This window comes from Homarus americanus, unplaced genomic scaffold, assembly GCF_018991925.1.
Source record: "Homarus americanus isolate GMGI-L3 unplaced genomic scaffold, GMGI_Hamer_2.0 scaffold46197, whole genome shotgun sequence".
NCBI classification, from domain to species: domain Eukaryota; kingdom Metazoa; phylum Arthropoda; class Malacostraca; order Decapoda; family Nephropidae; genus Homarus; species Homarus americanus.
Window position 1 is genome coordinate 838,914 of NW_024723050.1, and position 16,358 is coordinate 855,271.

Consider the following 16,358-nt stretch of genomic DNA (forward strand, 5'->3'; position numbering starts at 1 on the left):
ACTCGGTAATAAAACTTTCTAATAATTTTAGCACGAACATGTTCCATACTAAGTTCTATGGAGAGTTAGGAGGGCATGTGGTATTTTTGTACTTACCATTTGGTGATGTATGCTTGATGTGAAAGCACAGGTAAAACCACATTCAATGTATGTAGCAACAAGGGAAAAATAAGAAATAAAGTAGGGATATCCACAAGCACCACCTCATGTCTGTATGTGTTCTACGAGGATCACCAGAGTGCAATCTGTGTCCAGGGGACAACATGGGACAAGGAAATAATGAATTAGAAGGATGACTTGTTTATTTTTTATAATACAACATTTGTATCTGCTAATAAAGACACAAACACATGTTAAGTGACAGTGATGCACCAGGAGGAGTACATACCACTTTCTTAGTTCATATGTACAGCGGTGGTCTGGCCACGGGCTCACAATAACGCTTGGCAATGTTCAACTGATAGCTTATTGCTCACTTGAAATGAAGCAAACGCACCTAAATACAGAAGATATACTAGACCTAATAGATGTGATAGCAGAATAAATCCGCTCTTACATCTATGGAGAATCATCATTACAATCCTTATATTATCTCACAGCATCACCTAAGGTTACAAAATTTAAATTTATTTTTTGTGGGATAAAAAATATTGTGAAAGTACAAATTCTTTAAATAAAGAACTTAAGCCTATTTTTAGATGGAGCTTTACAGTTATACAGTACTGGAATTATGATGCACCATGTTTTTCAATACTGGTGTTGAAGCAGGTACAGCACTCTGCTAACATCCTCACTCTTAGTTTTGCACTCATACAAACACTCACTCTTTGAGAGGTTACTGCACTAAGGTGGAAGGATGGTTTAGCTGTTGTTACAAGTCTTTTATCAGATCCTCCCGCTCTCAGGTACTGGTAAGCTATACCCCTTCCACCGCAGAACAAGGTATCAGCATGTTTGCCACTGCGACACAAGAGTTTTACACTGAGGACTGACATATTCAGTGGAAGGGCTGAGTGTCCTCTGCAGTGGGTTTGTGATGATACCTTGTGGCCTATGGATCCAGACCACATGAAGCCAGTGAGTGCAAACAATGTGTTGGAGGCCAGCAAGCCGGCAGCATCATGTGCTCACTTGGTCCAAGGCAGTGACAGCAGAACAATAAAAACTTTTTTGGCCCCCATAGAACTCATGAATAACAACATACTGAACTGATGAAGAAAGAGGTAACGCAACCAACCTCAACCCCTTAATTTCCCCTTCAACCAATCCAACCCTTTTTCCCTTCTCTGGCACTCAGGTGCAAGTGAAACAGTGAGCAATAAGCCACCATTCACATTGTCTGCCACGTGTAGGTGTGACCCAGCCTGACCACGCTCATGCCAACCAACAGCTCCACAACGCATCCCAGTGCACAAACTCGCTGACCCCTGAACACATCCCTGCACTCTGGCCTGATCCTTACAGTACAATCTTTGTGCCTTGTTCTTGTGTCCACAGTGGTGGGGAGAGACAAGTCATTAACATAATAATAATATTAAACTTTCTAGAGAGGAAAAAAAAAAAAAAGAGAGAAAGAGAGAAGAGACGAGAGAGATAAGAAATGGACACAGGAATAAGAGGAACAGAGGTTCAGGAAGAGGAAAATAATAGCTTAAGAGCAGTTGTATAAAAGAAAACGTGAAAGGCAGCACTGTCATGTTCAGGGCCTGATAGGAACCAGACAGCCCCAAGCTTAACTTATAATATAAATAGGTTCATGTGCCACTTTTATCTGGCACATTAGGAATGAACTGACTATGTACAAATGAATAAAAAATGGGAAAAAATATATCAGTCGAATGACATAACAATATTGGTCACGATGATACAAAAATGTTTTTTATCTCGTAGGGAGAGAAATGCACATCTAACCTGCTTCTGAGTCTGAGGAATCTGAGGATGATGATGATGATGAAGATGAGGATGAATCACTGTCTGAAGAGGAGGAGCTGGATTCTGTTAAGCGTGATGTGCCTCCTCCAACCACATCAACACTCTTATTTTCCTCTGGAAAAAAAGAAGAGAAAAATTTAATTTACTTATCATTAATACCTACAAAGACAACTACCGTACCAATTTCATTCTATATATAACATCTAAAGTACTGTACAAAATAATATATATATATATATATATATACAGTGACCCCTCGGTTAACGAACTCAATCCGTTCCAGAAGGTGGATTCGTTAACCGAAAAGTTCGTTAACGAAACCATTGTTTCAATGGGTTTTTGGGTAATTGGTTCCAGCTCACCGAAAATTTCCTAAATTCAACAAAAATGGTAGAAAAGTTCACTTACTTTGAGGTGTGTATGTAGAAGGCTCCTGGATGATGATGATGATGATGATGGAATTACAATGGGGGTGGAGGAGAAGGAAGAAGAGAAGGCATTGGGGTGGAAGAGAAGTCACCCCATGGCACCATTTCACCCATAAAATTTTAGTTCTCTTGGTGTATTTCAAGATTATTTTCTTTAAATCAACACTGTACTGCATTATATATTGTCAATATGTAAAATATATTTCAAAATGACCAATAATTTGCTTGGAAACACAGAAAAAAGCGTTTAGTTGAAGAGAGTCTCAAGCAAGATGTTACCTCCAGTGAAAACAGAGAGACTAACGCCTGTTTGCTGTGTTAAGAGGCTGGATGCTGCGCTTTAAACTAGTCACTTTACCTTCAATTATGTTCAATAATTGTTAAAATGACTAAAAAATTGAATATTAAACTTTTAAAATTATTGAATAGTATAAACTTCTTGATATTTACTAAAATAGTTAGGAATTTAAGCCCTAGAACCGATTAATGTATTGGCGGACTGATACTAAAGCTGGTTGCCCGGCCAGTGCAAGCGAAAACATGTTGAGGTCGGTTCGTAAGAAATTCGTTAACCGAATTTTTGTTCGTTAACCGAATTGAAGATCCTTATGGAAGCAGTTAGTTAACTTGAAATTTACGTTAACAGTTAGATTTAAGCAGTCATATATATATATATATATATATATATATATATATATATATATATATATATATATATATATATATATATATATATATATATATATATATATATATATATATATATATATATATATATATATATATAACCACAAGGAAAGAAAACGAAGTTTCAGCGCTTTCGTGTAATTCACATCTTCAGGGGTGAGTACAGTCTGTACTCACCACAGACCTATCAAGCAAGCTTTTCATATCATACCTATATATATATATATATATATATATATATATATATATATATATATATATATATATATATATATATAACCACAAGGAAAAAAAAAAAACCACGAAGTTCCCCAAAGCGATTTATTTGCATATATATATATATATATATATATATATATATATATATATATATATATATATATATATATATATATATATATATATATATATATATATATATATATATATATATATATATATAGTATAACTTCATAAATATAGAGAAATCTCCAAATTGATAGCAAAGTCTGCAAAACTGACCCACTACCCACTCTACCATTAATGTGTACTGTAATAAGGTAGAGGACACGTGCATGCTATATTGTATTTAATTTTCATCTTCAATTGTCAACAACAATACAGTAGCTAAAGAAGAAATCAGGGAATGATCTTAGAAACTCTAATTCATTGCCAAGTTTGGACAAAGAGACTTTGTGTATTTACCAATCAAGTCCATGGGTTGCAGCCCATGCTAACCAACAACAATGATAATTAACACTCATCAAGCTATTATTCCCTTATAACATCGTGAAGCGCTCACAAAACTTCTTTACAGTAAGATATAAGTCGAGGGTCAACATTACAACTGGCAAGGATTATCTTGAATAGATTTACAGCATAATCTCCCCTTATGCTTTCTCTTTGTAAAAACCTATCTTGTTCAGATATAGTGAAAATAAGTTTGAGTAGATTACCAAAAATACCAATCTATCTCCCATAAGACCCGCTAATAACATTATAAGATCAATCCTAGATGAAAACACATCAAGCAAAGTAGCTAAACAGTCAAGAAGTTGCCATCAACACTTAAAAGAAAATGGTCGAGAGCACAGCTTTCTTTGCTGACACCTCCAAAGTAGACTTGTACTTAAGAAATGGAACCTGTTAGCAATTTCAAAGCTGAAATTTCATCCACAAAAGTTGGAACCTTGAAACATTCCACTGCTTGCCAAAAGAGTACAATTTAGCAGAAGCTGTACAGGTATATTATACAACAATGCCCACATTTATGGAAGAGGAGAAATTCTAGAAAAAAAGATTCGTCTTAACCTTACCACGTAAAAACTTCTTCCATGCCTCTATGTCAAATAGACAACATGAAAGAGAGACTAGACACATTAGGGTCCAGACATCAAGCCCATCTAAATGTATTTTCTCAATTCATCAATACTTGGCAAGAACAGAGATCTCTTTCCATAAACTAAAGATGCACACTTGTGTGCAAGGATGGAACCACTAATGACCACCAATTAAACAGGGCATCAGCAACATCAACATTTTATGGTCTTTTTCCAAACTTGCATGGGTTAGCCACGATTACCTGATGGCAGCTCTGCAAGCAATAGTCTCTCTGAGGTCATTTCTCACCTCTTACCATGTCATTTTTGGCCTATCCCTAGTTCTCCTCCCCTCCACAATCAAACTCACGACATTTTCTCCATATGCCTGAACATTTCGGTCTACTTCTGCACAAAACCTCACCAAAACTTTTGATACCCACCTGTCCTCTTAGCTTCAAACAGGACTTCCTATCTCTCAACATCATTTTACACATACATCTCACCATTTACATTTTAGCCTGTAGAAGCCTATATACTGTACAGTATATCATCCTCTTTAACTGGCCATGTTTCACTGTCAAACAACAACACATCTTTCATTTCAAGCAGAGAGGTCCTCTTGCCTTCAATAAAGGTAAAAGCTCCCCATTGTTAATACAAACGAAACAACTCTAACATCCTGAATCAGATTAAGACTGAAAATGAACTTACTGTTAAATATGCAAGAGTTGAGAATTGCAGTTATAAAACTTCCTACGAACTATATATATTTTTTTATATGTGGACTCTTTATGAAGCAGAGCTATCATGATCTGCTTCAATTAGAGAGACTACTGAACTAAGGGTTAATTACTGTTAAAGCTAAGACGGCTGACAAGGGAGAGCTATGATGCAAAAGCTGCTATAGCAACAAACTTATTCAGCTCTCAACTTTGAGTGGTGACTTTTTCCTCAGACACACATTTTCCCTTAATTCAATGTCATTCATCTATTTTTACTACCACAAATATGGTGTTTTGTTATGGCATGATACTTTCTTTCCACAACAAATTCTTAAATCTGGTTTATCCCCATTGATTCATATAAGACAGCATCACCCACAAACAGCATGTGTTCTCCCCAAAAATACTCACATGCCATGGTCTCCACTCCTTTTCGCATACTGCTGCTTCCTCAATCTCCATCCCCTTGACTTAGTGATTCCTTCATACAATCTCCCATCACCACCTTTGTCCTCCTCTGTCCCTTCTACCACACAACTCTGAATTATAAACTCTTTTTACCATTCCTTCCCTAACCATCTCTTAATATGCACGTACCAACTTAACATTTAATGACCTGCTCTCTGTCCAACATTTCTTTGGTTTCACATCTTATTTCTGTAGTTTTTTTCATCACACTATTAAACGCAGTACAGTATTTCTTTTGCATGCCTCGTGTACATTTCTCAATCCACCTAATATTGCCTTACCTTCCAGTAAAATGTGGCTCATCTCTCGTGCCAACTGTTAACATACTAACCCCCAGAAACATGAAATGCTCCACTTCCACCTTTCAATCTCCATTCAAGCTAACATTTATTTCTCCTTGTTGTTCTTCTCTACTTACTTCCATTACACTGCTTTTATTCACATTCATAATCAATTTTGATCCACACATTTTCCGTTTCTGAAACCACATGGCTTTTCCTCCTAGTACACTCTTGTCTTTGCTACAATTTTCTCAGTAATAACTCTACCAAACATGAAAGTGTGGAAAATAGCCATTGAAATGTTGAGGTTGATGATTTTTTCCTTGGTATAGTTAATGGACATTATCGTATAAATTTCACAGTACACTCCAATCACATCCCCTTTATATAAAGAACTATACAATTTTCTGCCAATCCTTTGGTATCCCTCCCTGTCATCTATAACTTGTGCATTCATTATCTTACTATTCTATTTCCTATCCTGTACATTTTAATAGTGATTCTATCCACTCCTGGTCTTTTACCATTCATGACCTTACTGACAGCCAGTCTCACCACCTCTTTCCTCAGTGTTTTTACCTCTTTTACTCTGAATATATTAAATTATTTATGTCTTCAACAGGATAATTCTACCTCTCCCACATCTGTTATATTTAGCAGTTATTCGAACATCCTCCCCACCTCAATTTTATTTTTGTTTGGCATGTATCCTCTCTTTCATTTTTAAATGAACACTGCCAGTCTCTCATCCCACCAATCCATTATCAAATTTTTCCTTGTTTTCTTGTACCCATACACCAGCAAGCATCATTCAACTCATGATAGGGGTCAGCCTTCATAAAATACATCCATGTGTTATGCAAGTAAATCACTGTCGGTGCGCGTGATCCAGGTATATGCTGATAACCACAAGGAAAGAAGAAAACACGAAGTTCCCAAGCGCTTTCGTGTAATTCACATCTTCAGGGGTAAGTACAGACTAAGTAGAAGTACAAAACAAGGTATATATATATACAGAGGAGGGTGAGATCAAGTCCACAATGGTCGGGTATTAGGTAATGACCCTACTAATCTTCAAAAAGCACTGCAGCAGTCGGTAGTCAGGTCAGAGGGTAAGCTGACCCAACCTTCTCACCTGGTTACAAATCTTCTTAATTACGAAATTATCCAGTTTGTACATACTGACTACCGACTGCTGCAGTGCTTTTTGAAGATTAGTAGGGTCATTACCTAATACCCGACCATTGTGGACTTGATCTCACCCTCCTCTGTATATATATATACCTTGTTTTGTACTTCTACTTAGTCTGTACTTACCCCTGAAGATGTGAATTACACGAAAGCGCTTGGGAACTTCGTGTTTTCTTCTTTCCTTGTGGTTATCAGCATATCCATGTGTTATGCGTCTGAAATTTTCAGTTAATTATTATGTGTCGTTTTAATTCTTCACTCAGTTCTTTTGGATGGCTATATTTCCCCACCAACGTCTTCATTACATATATGTATCTCACTCCAATAACCATGATATATTGCCATCAGAAGTGCTCACCCAAAAATCAGATTTGCAGTAACTTGCCAATCTGAGAATTCTTTTATCTACCAGTATTACAGAGCATGTGCTCAATACCTAATGTCTTGCACAACATGGGAGATTTCAAATTTGCCCAGCTGCATATGCTGCAGCCATATTCCTCCAATGAAACTTTCTGTTGACAATGCACATAGAGTACGGCCTTTTTACTCAAAGCACCAAATAACTCATAATATATCAGTTAGCTAAAACAAATACAGTATATCCCACCAATCAAGAATAATCCCTTTGGCAGTGCAGACATTAACTGAAGATAGTGTGGACATATTGAGAGACTGGGAAGTGAGACACTGGTAAAATGAATGTATAATTTAGAGATGTAACATAAAGAGAGGGAGACCCAGAAAATGGGATGATATGGTGGAGGATGCATTATAGACCTGGGGAACATACATTCAGGAAGCATCAGTGTGTATGAGAAAAAGCCAAGATCATAGCACCAAGGGATTTTTAAGAAAGGCTGTGGGTGATGCTGGCTTGTGTGAAGTAACATGACTACCTTGTCATGGAAGAGCATGCCATAAAAAAAAAAAAAAAAAAAATGAGCAACATGAATGAAATATGATGTATGAATGTGTATTTATTCTTGCTTCCTGTCACCCTGACTTAATCAGGTAAAGGCTTAAAATAAAATGTGCATCTTAGATAAAAATGGCAAAACTGAACCCCAGCATAATGGGATGTAAAAATTAAGGTAAGATATCAAATTATTTTGGGATAAGTGATTGGACCCTAAATCTGCTCTGTACAACACGTCTGAATACAATAAAACCCCGCATTAAAAGACATTCAGGTTAGCGGAACCCTTTCACTACACAGTCAGGGTTTCAACCCATTATGGTTGCCTACTAATGGGAACCAAGAAATGTAAAATCTGCTGATTAAGAGATCTTTTCAGTTTTCAAATTTTCCTCATGATCCAGCATGTCTCTCAACATATTTAATTCAATATTGTTGTCTGATAACAGGAACAAGCAGATAAAATCTGTTAAGTGAGAGGTCTTTTTAATTATTAAATATAAATATCCCAAAATGTCTGGTACTCTTCACAAGCTTCCAGGTGAATAATGAATGCTAATGAAGCACACCTTTTCTTCTTACTCTTCTTAGCATTCAGTGCAGCACTTTTAACAAAGTTTTAAATTTTCACTTGGAAATATCAATGATAAGGGCAATTAGAATAAAGTTCTTGGGAAACATACTTGGCCATGAAATAATAAATCAATCCCTATAACCTTCTGTCACTTATCCAAAAGCTCATGTCATGCTTTTAATGCCAACCTATTCACAATGCTAATTGATTGTCATCTTCATACTGTATTCTTCACTTCATGTTGTACTTCCAACTCTTTTTTCTAATCAGCGACAATTCCACCTCACCCTACTTCCATGATTTATCTCCCTTGCCTTGTTCTCACCTTTCCTCTCAGCAACTCTTGCCATGTTTTCTTAGTCTCTACAACCATTTCCTTCCAAATTCCAACACTTTCAATTTTGTTCCAAAGCCAGCTTCTCTGAATAAAACAAAACTGCTGATTGGACAAATACGAAATAAAATGAACACAAGACAGTATTTGGATCAATCAAAACAAATGACAAAAAGCACTTTATTTCCCCAAGCCAAAAAATACTCGGGTTACTGACTATGATTTCGGATATGGCTTCATATATAAACAAGACGTTTGACTGAGTGAATCAACTAAAAAATCTAGTTTCAGATGGTTGCCAGCCTATAAACCATGCTCTCCCTTTTCTTCAATGCACTTAAACAAATCACAAACATCCCAAAAATGATAGACTTCTGGCATTAAATTGGGTTTATGACCAATGATTTTCAGAAAAAAATGCATAAAGAATTATTCATAGCAATTTCTAATATTGGGAACAGCTATACCAAATTTGCTTTGGGACACTTGTGTGAACTGCTGTTTATTAATCATTTGAGGTTTGCTGAGCCTGAGTACATTAGAGGGTACAGAAGAGAGGAGATAGAAATTTAAAATGAAAAAAAAAAAAAAAATTAATAAAAATCTTTTTTTGCTTTTAGTAAATTATATGACATGAAAGCAAATTAGCTCGTTAGGTTAGTTGTGTAGTACTGTATATGCAAAGGTGGGTAGTTACGCCACAAAAAGTTGCGGTGCAACTTGTACCTAAACTTTTTTGGTTGCGCTTAAAATTGCTACAGTTGCGCCGCACATTTTTCCAGAGTTGCGGAACTGGTTGCAACGCAACTTTTACAAGAATTTTCAAGCGCAACACGCAAAATTTTTCAGCAATAATTGAAAATTGGAATACGACCGCATAAACAAACGGGCATCCCTAGCGCCGTGCATTACAAAAATTTCTGTTTGACAGAATGCTTCAGCATACACATGATACAGGTCAGGCAGCATATTTCTGAACTGTAGCGTGATGAGCCCCAGTGGCAGTGAGACATTTTTTTGTAATTTTGTAATAAAATCTTGATAATATTAACTTTTTTGTATCAATTATATTTTGTTTTACTTCTAAATACAAAGGCAATTTTTTTATTATAGTATTTGTTTATTTTAATTTTTTTTTAAAGTTGCGCGTTGCGGTTGTGGTTTCGCTTGGTGCAAACTTTTTTAAATTGGTTGTGATTGTAGCGCAACTATTTTAGCAGTTGCAGTTGTAGGGCTAAAAAAAAAAGTTGTGAATGCCCACCTTTGAGTATATGACTGTTGTATATACAGTATATACTTATGTGAAACACTGGACAGTTGTTAGAATTAGGTGTAGAAATGGTGAGTGTAAAGAAAAAAGGCAGACGAACTATGGGTATGTGATAAAAGATGTGCAACAAGAGAAAAAGAATGAAGTAAGGATATGTGAACTGTGCTTGGTAGAAAAAGTGGGGGGGGGTAAAAGTATATATGGAATATGGCTATCAAAGGATGCAAGGTGTTGAGTTGTGCTGATTTCAAACTAAATGGAAATTAAACACTTCACTGCAATCACTGTACAGTTGATCTAGAGAAATATACCAAACTGATCTGAGTGAATAGTCAGACAGACAATGAAAGTGGGATTAGTAAGTAAGTAAGTAAGTAAGTAAGTAAGTAAGTAAGTAAGTAAGTAAGTAAGTAAGTAAGTAAGTAAGTAAGTAAGTAAATAAATAAATCACTACACACTTTTTTATTTTTTTCATTATACGAACAACAAACACTACCATAAATGACAACACTAACACAGTTCACAACAAACTCCATCATAACTACAATCGCCACAACCAAAATAACCAACACAGGGCACCTACCATCACCAATATGTCAAATTGCCGTGATCACCATCACCAATCATGACTATCAATACCAGGGCACTTCACTATGGTCACTAAGCCACTTCAGGACCACAATGACACACCTCAATTGGTGGCTAATCCCTTTTCCCCAGTCCAGGCAATGTTCATTTAATTCACCAAGCACCTCACTTCACTTTACCCACCCTACTGTATACTCACCCAGGCCTCAGCCAACATGTTTTGTTTTTTCCACCCACCTTGTCATTTCAGAGCAACTGATGTTATATCAGTTAATGGACATGGCACACCATCCATACAACTTGTTTCATCTTAGCCCATGCGGTAATGTTTTTCACTAGGTTCCATATTATCATCTCTTGAACATCTGATGCTGCATTCTTTAATGAACACACCATACATCTCCACTCACCCCAGGCACTCAGCTTGACTAAATTCCCCTGACCCTGCTATTATAACTGTGATCACGGTGTGGATTATATTCCTTCCAGTGAATATTTACCATGGTTTTCATTTACATTCATGATAATTCAGTGCTTATAATGCTAGCAGGAAGATTGTTGAATCAAACGTTCCAGTATAAAATTAATGCTATAAGAGGATTGTAATACAGAACAACGGGGGTGAACACTGTTGTACTGGATGGTCTTGGTGGTACCCAGGAGTTAATTATACTGTTCCATCACTGTAGGTACTGTATTCATGTATGCATGATTTCATGTTTACATAAACCCCTCAAGGATGAAACCTCCCACATAAACAGGAGTATACTGCATTATTATTTACCTGTCAAATACATAAATAAGTACTGTATTGTAACAGGGTTTTAATAATTAATATTTCCTCCTAACTGGCTATCCAGGAAATTATTTCCCCTTCAACATTATATTGATCAATTATTTGTTGACTCGCCCTTAAGTCATCCCAGAACATAACCCAAGAACATCACTGGTTCTATCATAGGGTACCAGACCCCAGTTCACTCAGCTATAAATAAGAACCTAACTTTACAGGTGTGGAAGTGAAGGCGGTCAAGTATAATGCCTCCTTGAGGTAATGAAGGATTTGTGTACATTATTTTATATCTACATTGTCCCAAACAGACCATCAACATACTCCTTAACACTCTTGCACACACACACACACACACACAGTCGTATCTGTAACATTATCCCCTCCCACGCATGGGGCTAGCTGTGACCTTTTGGCATGGAACCAACTGCATTATATGTAAATTAGTGACCCTTAAAAAAATCATATTGGTGAAATCAGAAATTGGGTAAGTCATAATAAGGCTGAGAAATTAAAGAAAATAAAAAAAATAAATATTGGAAAAATTTCCAAATATTTTCACTTCCTTTTCAGTTTACAAATTATTTTATTTATTTATTTATTTACTTACTTATTTATCTATTTACTATTTTTTAATCCATTGGTTAATATAAGTGTCTAGGTATGTTAAGATGTTTTTAGAATTGTGCTGGTATGTACAACTTGGTTGGAAGCAATATTAGTAAAAAATAAAAATAATAAATAAAAAAAAAATAAATAAAAAAAAATAAATAAATAAAAAAATATCCATCAGTTTACACACAAACAACCATTAAAGGTTTGAATCAGTTAAATATTGAAAAATAAACCAAATAACCATTTTGTTAAAGCTAATAAATACTTTACAAACAATTTTACAGATGAATATTACTGCACAACAGACAGTGTGTGTGTGTGTGAGAGACAAGGGAGAAAATTTAAAGGGAAAGTGCAGCACATTCTGTTGCGACTGCTGGAAGACAACTGTAGTGCTCAAGCCTCACTAGGAGGGGTTGTTATACATCTATTTAGTGTTGGATTACCATGAGAGAGAATGGTTCGAGGAGTGACTTCCCTAAATCTAATATGTCAATCACAATTCCTCGATTTTGGGTGATTTTTTCCTTTTGAGTGACGCGAGAATGGCATCAGTGCCAATTGAACAAAACAAAAAATTGATGCAGATGTCATGGTGTGCAAGTGTTAAACAAAACAACACAACTTAATATATACAGTACTGTAAAGTGACGAATCAAAACTACACAAGTCATAAGTAGATCTATACACAATATCCAGCTTAACAAACAACATAAACCAGCTAGCCCTTAAACAACACTACAAAATTAAAACTAAACTTCACGCTTCACAAATATTCCAAGTATGTATATATATATATATATATATATATATATATATATATATATATATATATATATATATATATATATATATATATATATATATATATATATATATATGTATATAATATATATATATATATATATATATATATATATATATATATATATATATATATATATATATATATATATATATATATATATATATATATATATATATATATATATATATATATATATATATATATATATATATATATAAAAGTAGTGTCTAACCTTTCTTGGGCGTTTTCTTTGCCGCTACAGGAGTTCCCAGCTGTCCTGTTACATCCTGCAACCGTTTTTCAAGTTCTTGTTTCTTTTCTGCCATAGATTCTTCTTTAGATTTCGACTGGATACTTTTCTTTTCAGGTCGGGCTGGAAAAAAAAATGAGAAAAAAAATTACAATAATCTAAAGTTTTCATGAAGGGGGACCATCCACAACTTACACCGAAATACTCTTGTCAGTTCACCAGCTGACCATGTTACACTTCACATCCCCCCCCCCCTTTTAAGTCTCTTGGGCAATTTCCTACTATACAACTGTATATTACAGGATGGCCAAAACCAAGAGCAAAGGTATATTATTATCTATTTGTTGTCATTCATTCACTTTTATTGCTTTAACATCTGTATCAACCATGTGACACCCTGTTCTTTTATCATTCATGTACTCTGCTATTTCCTGGTTGCCCATTCTATTTCTATAAGTCCATTGTTCACTCCCTACTTTCATCTCCTTAGTCTATGCATCTCTTACTTATCATCATTACCTGAATTAGTGATATCCCCGTTAGCCAGAACAATTGGTGCAGAGCACTTCCAGGAATGAGAGATTTCCGGGTAAAGAGGCGACCCTCTCAAAGCAGGAAAAAAATCCCTCATCCCCGGAATTTTGCGGGTAACAGAAAAATGGTCTCGAAAATTCCATAAATTGCCCATTACATAATTTCTCGAACCCGGAAAAATATCCTTCGTTCCTGGAATTTTCCAGGTAATGGAAAAATTATCTCGGAATTTCCAGAAAATGCGCCTGATTTTTATCTCTCAAACCCAGAAAAAACTCCTCAATCCCCGGAATTTTCCAGGTACGTATCTGGAAAATGTGCCCCTCGGAAAATCGTCCCAAAAGCAGGAATTTTCCGAAAAATTCCTGCTTTTGGAACGATTTTCCGAGAGACACTCTCTCCTGATACCTGGAAAATTCCGGGGATGGAGGAGTTTTGGAAAATTCCGGCTTTGGAAACGATTTTCCAAGAAAATTTCAATTCTGGCTATCGGAGTTCCGGGTTTAAGGGATTCCGGCTAACAGAGATATTACTGTACTGTATATGATTTCTTTCACTTCACATTTTTTTAATCTTTCCATACTACCATAACGAACACTGATCAACTTTCATTTTTTTTCATTATCTTATCACCACTTGATTTCAGTATTTCTTATTTTCTTTATTCTTATCACATCATTTCTGTAGTGTCTAATCTGCTGCTCCTGCTTGCATCCAGTTAGAGTTTCACACACTCGTATAATATCTGCTCAGTATTTCCCCAGTACAAATCCCCTCTCTCGAAGCATTTCTCATCTATCTATTGCTTCCTGTTCCTCTTGTTTCTCTGGGATCCAATTCATCACCCATTGTTCCTCCTGACTCTTACACACACTATAAAATATTCTGTTTCTATTTAAACTAGCATTATCATCTCCTAAATATTTGTCTCTCCCCACCTCCCTTTATGTCCTTTCATAATGCACGTTTCTTCACATTACAGTAAGACCTCGATTAACGGACCACATATGGGGGGGAAGGGGCCGACGGATAATCCGAAAGGTCGGTTAATAGTACATAAAGTCTACGGAAATAAAACATACATTTTCAAAGTACCTTTCCCTAACCTACCTCATTTAATTCCCTCTATTCATTTTTGTTCATTTGCCATTCATATTTCAATAGAATTTGCTTTAAAACATTAACCACTTTAGTAAATAAATATGAACCAGCACAGAAACAGTGAATAAAAAATGGAAAAGTCAAAGAACATATGTCATCACAAAAATTGTGACAAGTCCCAGGTTGCTGATCTGACTTTCTACCTCATTTACACACAATTGCAGGGTCTCAATTGTTTCTCTTACTATTGACAACACAACATACATATATTGTTTCTCACTCATCATTTTTTTTCATTTTTGCATTTATGGTTTTTTATTACTACTACTATTATTATTATTATTATTATTATTATTATTATTATTATTATCATCATTATTAATATTATTACATTATCGCCCCCCAGGCCCCGATGTGGGTCAGTGACCTGTGCCGGGTGGGCTAATCCCTGGTGTTTTTTTTTTTTTTTTTTAGGAGTGATTGATGGTTAACCCGAAAGTCGGTAAATCGAGGGTCGGTTAATCGAGGTTTTACTGTACTTCTTAATTTTCTCCTGGTACACACTCATAAATTCATTCCCTAACAGGAGCTATGGAAAATATTACAAATATAAATCCCCTAAAAACAAGTTTGGTATTAGTCCACTGCTATACAATTAAAAATTAAAGATTTTGTGGTTTGCTAATTCAAACATTAGAAATAGACATTGTATTTCTACCCTTTCCTCCTCCATGGAAGCAACAGGGTAAAATATATCTAAACATAATGTATAGTAATCAACGTAACAATGCAAACATGAGTCTCGCTCTCTCTCCCTTGAAAGCCGTTTCTCGTAGCTAGGAACAAGACTTGTAAAATAAATAAATACCAAATAATATACTCACTGTATATTTTCTTAGGCTTTTTCCGAAGACAGGAGGCAACATATGCTTCTAGTTCTCTTAATGTTGAAGGTTTTAAAGTTTCAAAATCAATTTCTATTTCATCTGGATTAGAGTCCCTTAACGAAGGTTCTCTAGTCTGGATGATATGCACCACTCGTCCCAGTTTGTCACCTGTTGGAAAAATATTAACATCATTTCTCTTGATGTCCTTCAAATGTTGCAGTAAGGATGATAAGTCAACACTTTGGGGAGATTTCTAACAGAGAGAGAACACAGCTTGTACTAACCAATAATGTAAGAAATGGTTGGATTGTCAAGTTGATACAAATTATATATTTGAGACACTATCAAAACTGATTATTTTTTTAAATTAACCCCTTCCTTACCACAATAAAGAAATGGCATAAAACATATGCATGACAACCTGAAACATGATATGCCAAATAATATGGCAACAATAGTAGATGATAAATGGGATTGTTTCAGTTAAGAACTTAAGGCAATTTTGTCTAATGTGCTTTGAAAACCACTATAAACAAAAATGAATGACATTTCATTCAACAAAATCAAACTGACTGAAAGGAATCGGTCAATACATAATTGTAATACAGTGGTCCCTCGGTAAACGAACACAATTCGTTTCAGAAGGTCGTTCGTTAACCGAAACCATTGTTTCAATGG

The 16,358-nt window shown here is 35.4% G+C and overlaps 1 protein-coding gene across 2 annotated transcripts in view; it reads right to left on the minus strand.

Moving 5' to 3' along the window:
* LOC121863231 (bromodomain-containing protein 3-like) overlaps positions 1 to 16,358 on the minus strand; it is a 244,323-nt gene that overhangs the window by 57,695 nt on the left and 170,270 nt on the right. For both annotated transcript variants that reach the window (XM_042361722.1, XM_042361723.1), the window contains exons 10-12: positions 15,678 to 15,848; positions 13,141 to 13,281; positions 1,912 to 2,046 (exon numbers count right to left, since the gene is read on the minus strand). In XM_042361722.1, the coding sequence (XP_042217656.1) occupies positions 1,912 to 2,046; positions 13,141 to 13,281; positions 15,678 to 15,848 (447 nt within the window). The remainder of the gene's footprint in view (positions 1 to 1,911; positions 2,047 to 13,140; positions 13,282 to 15,677; positions 15,849 to 16,358) is intronic.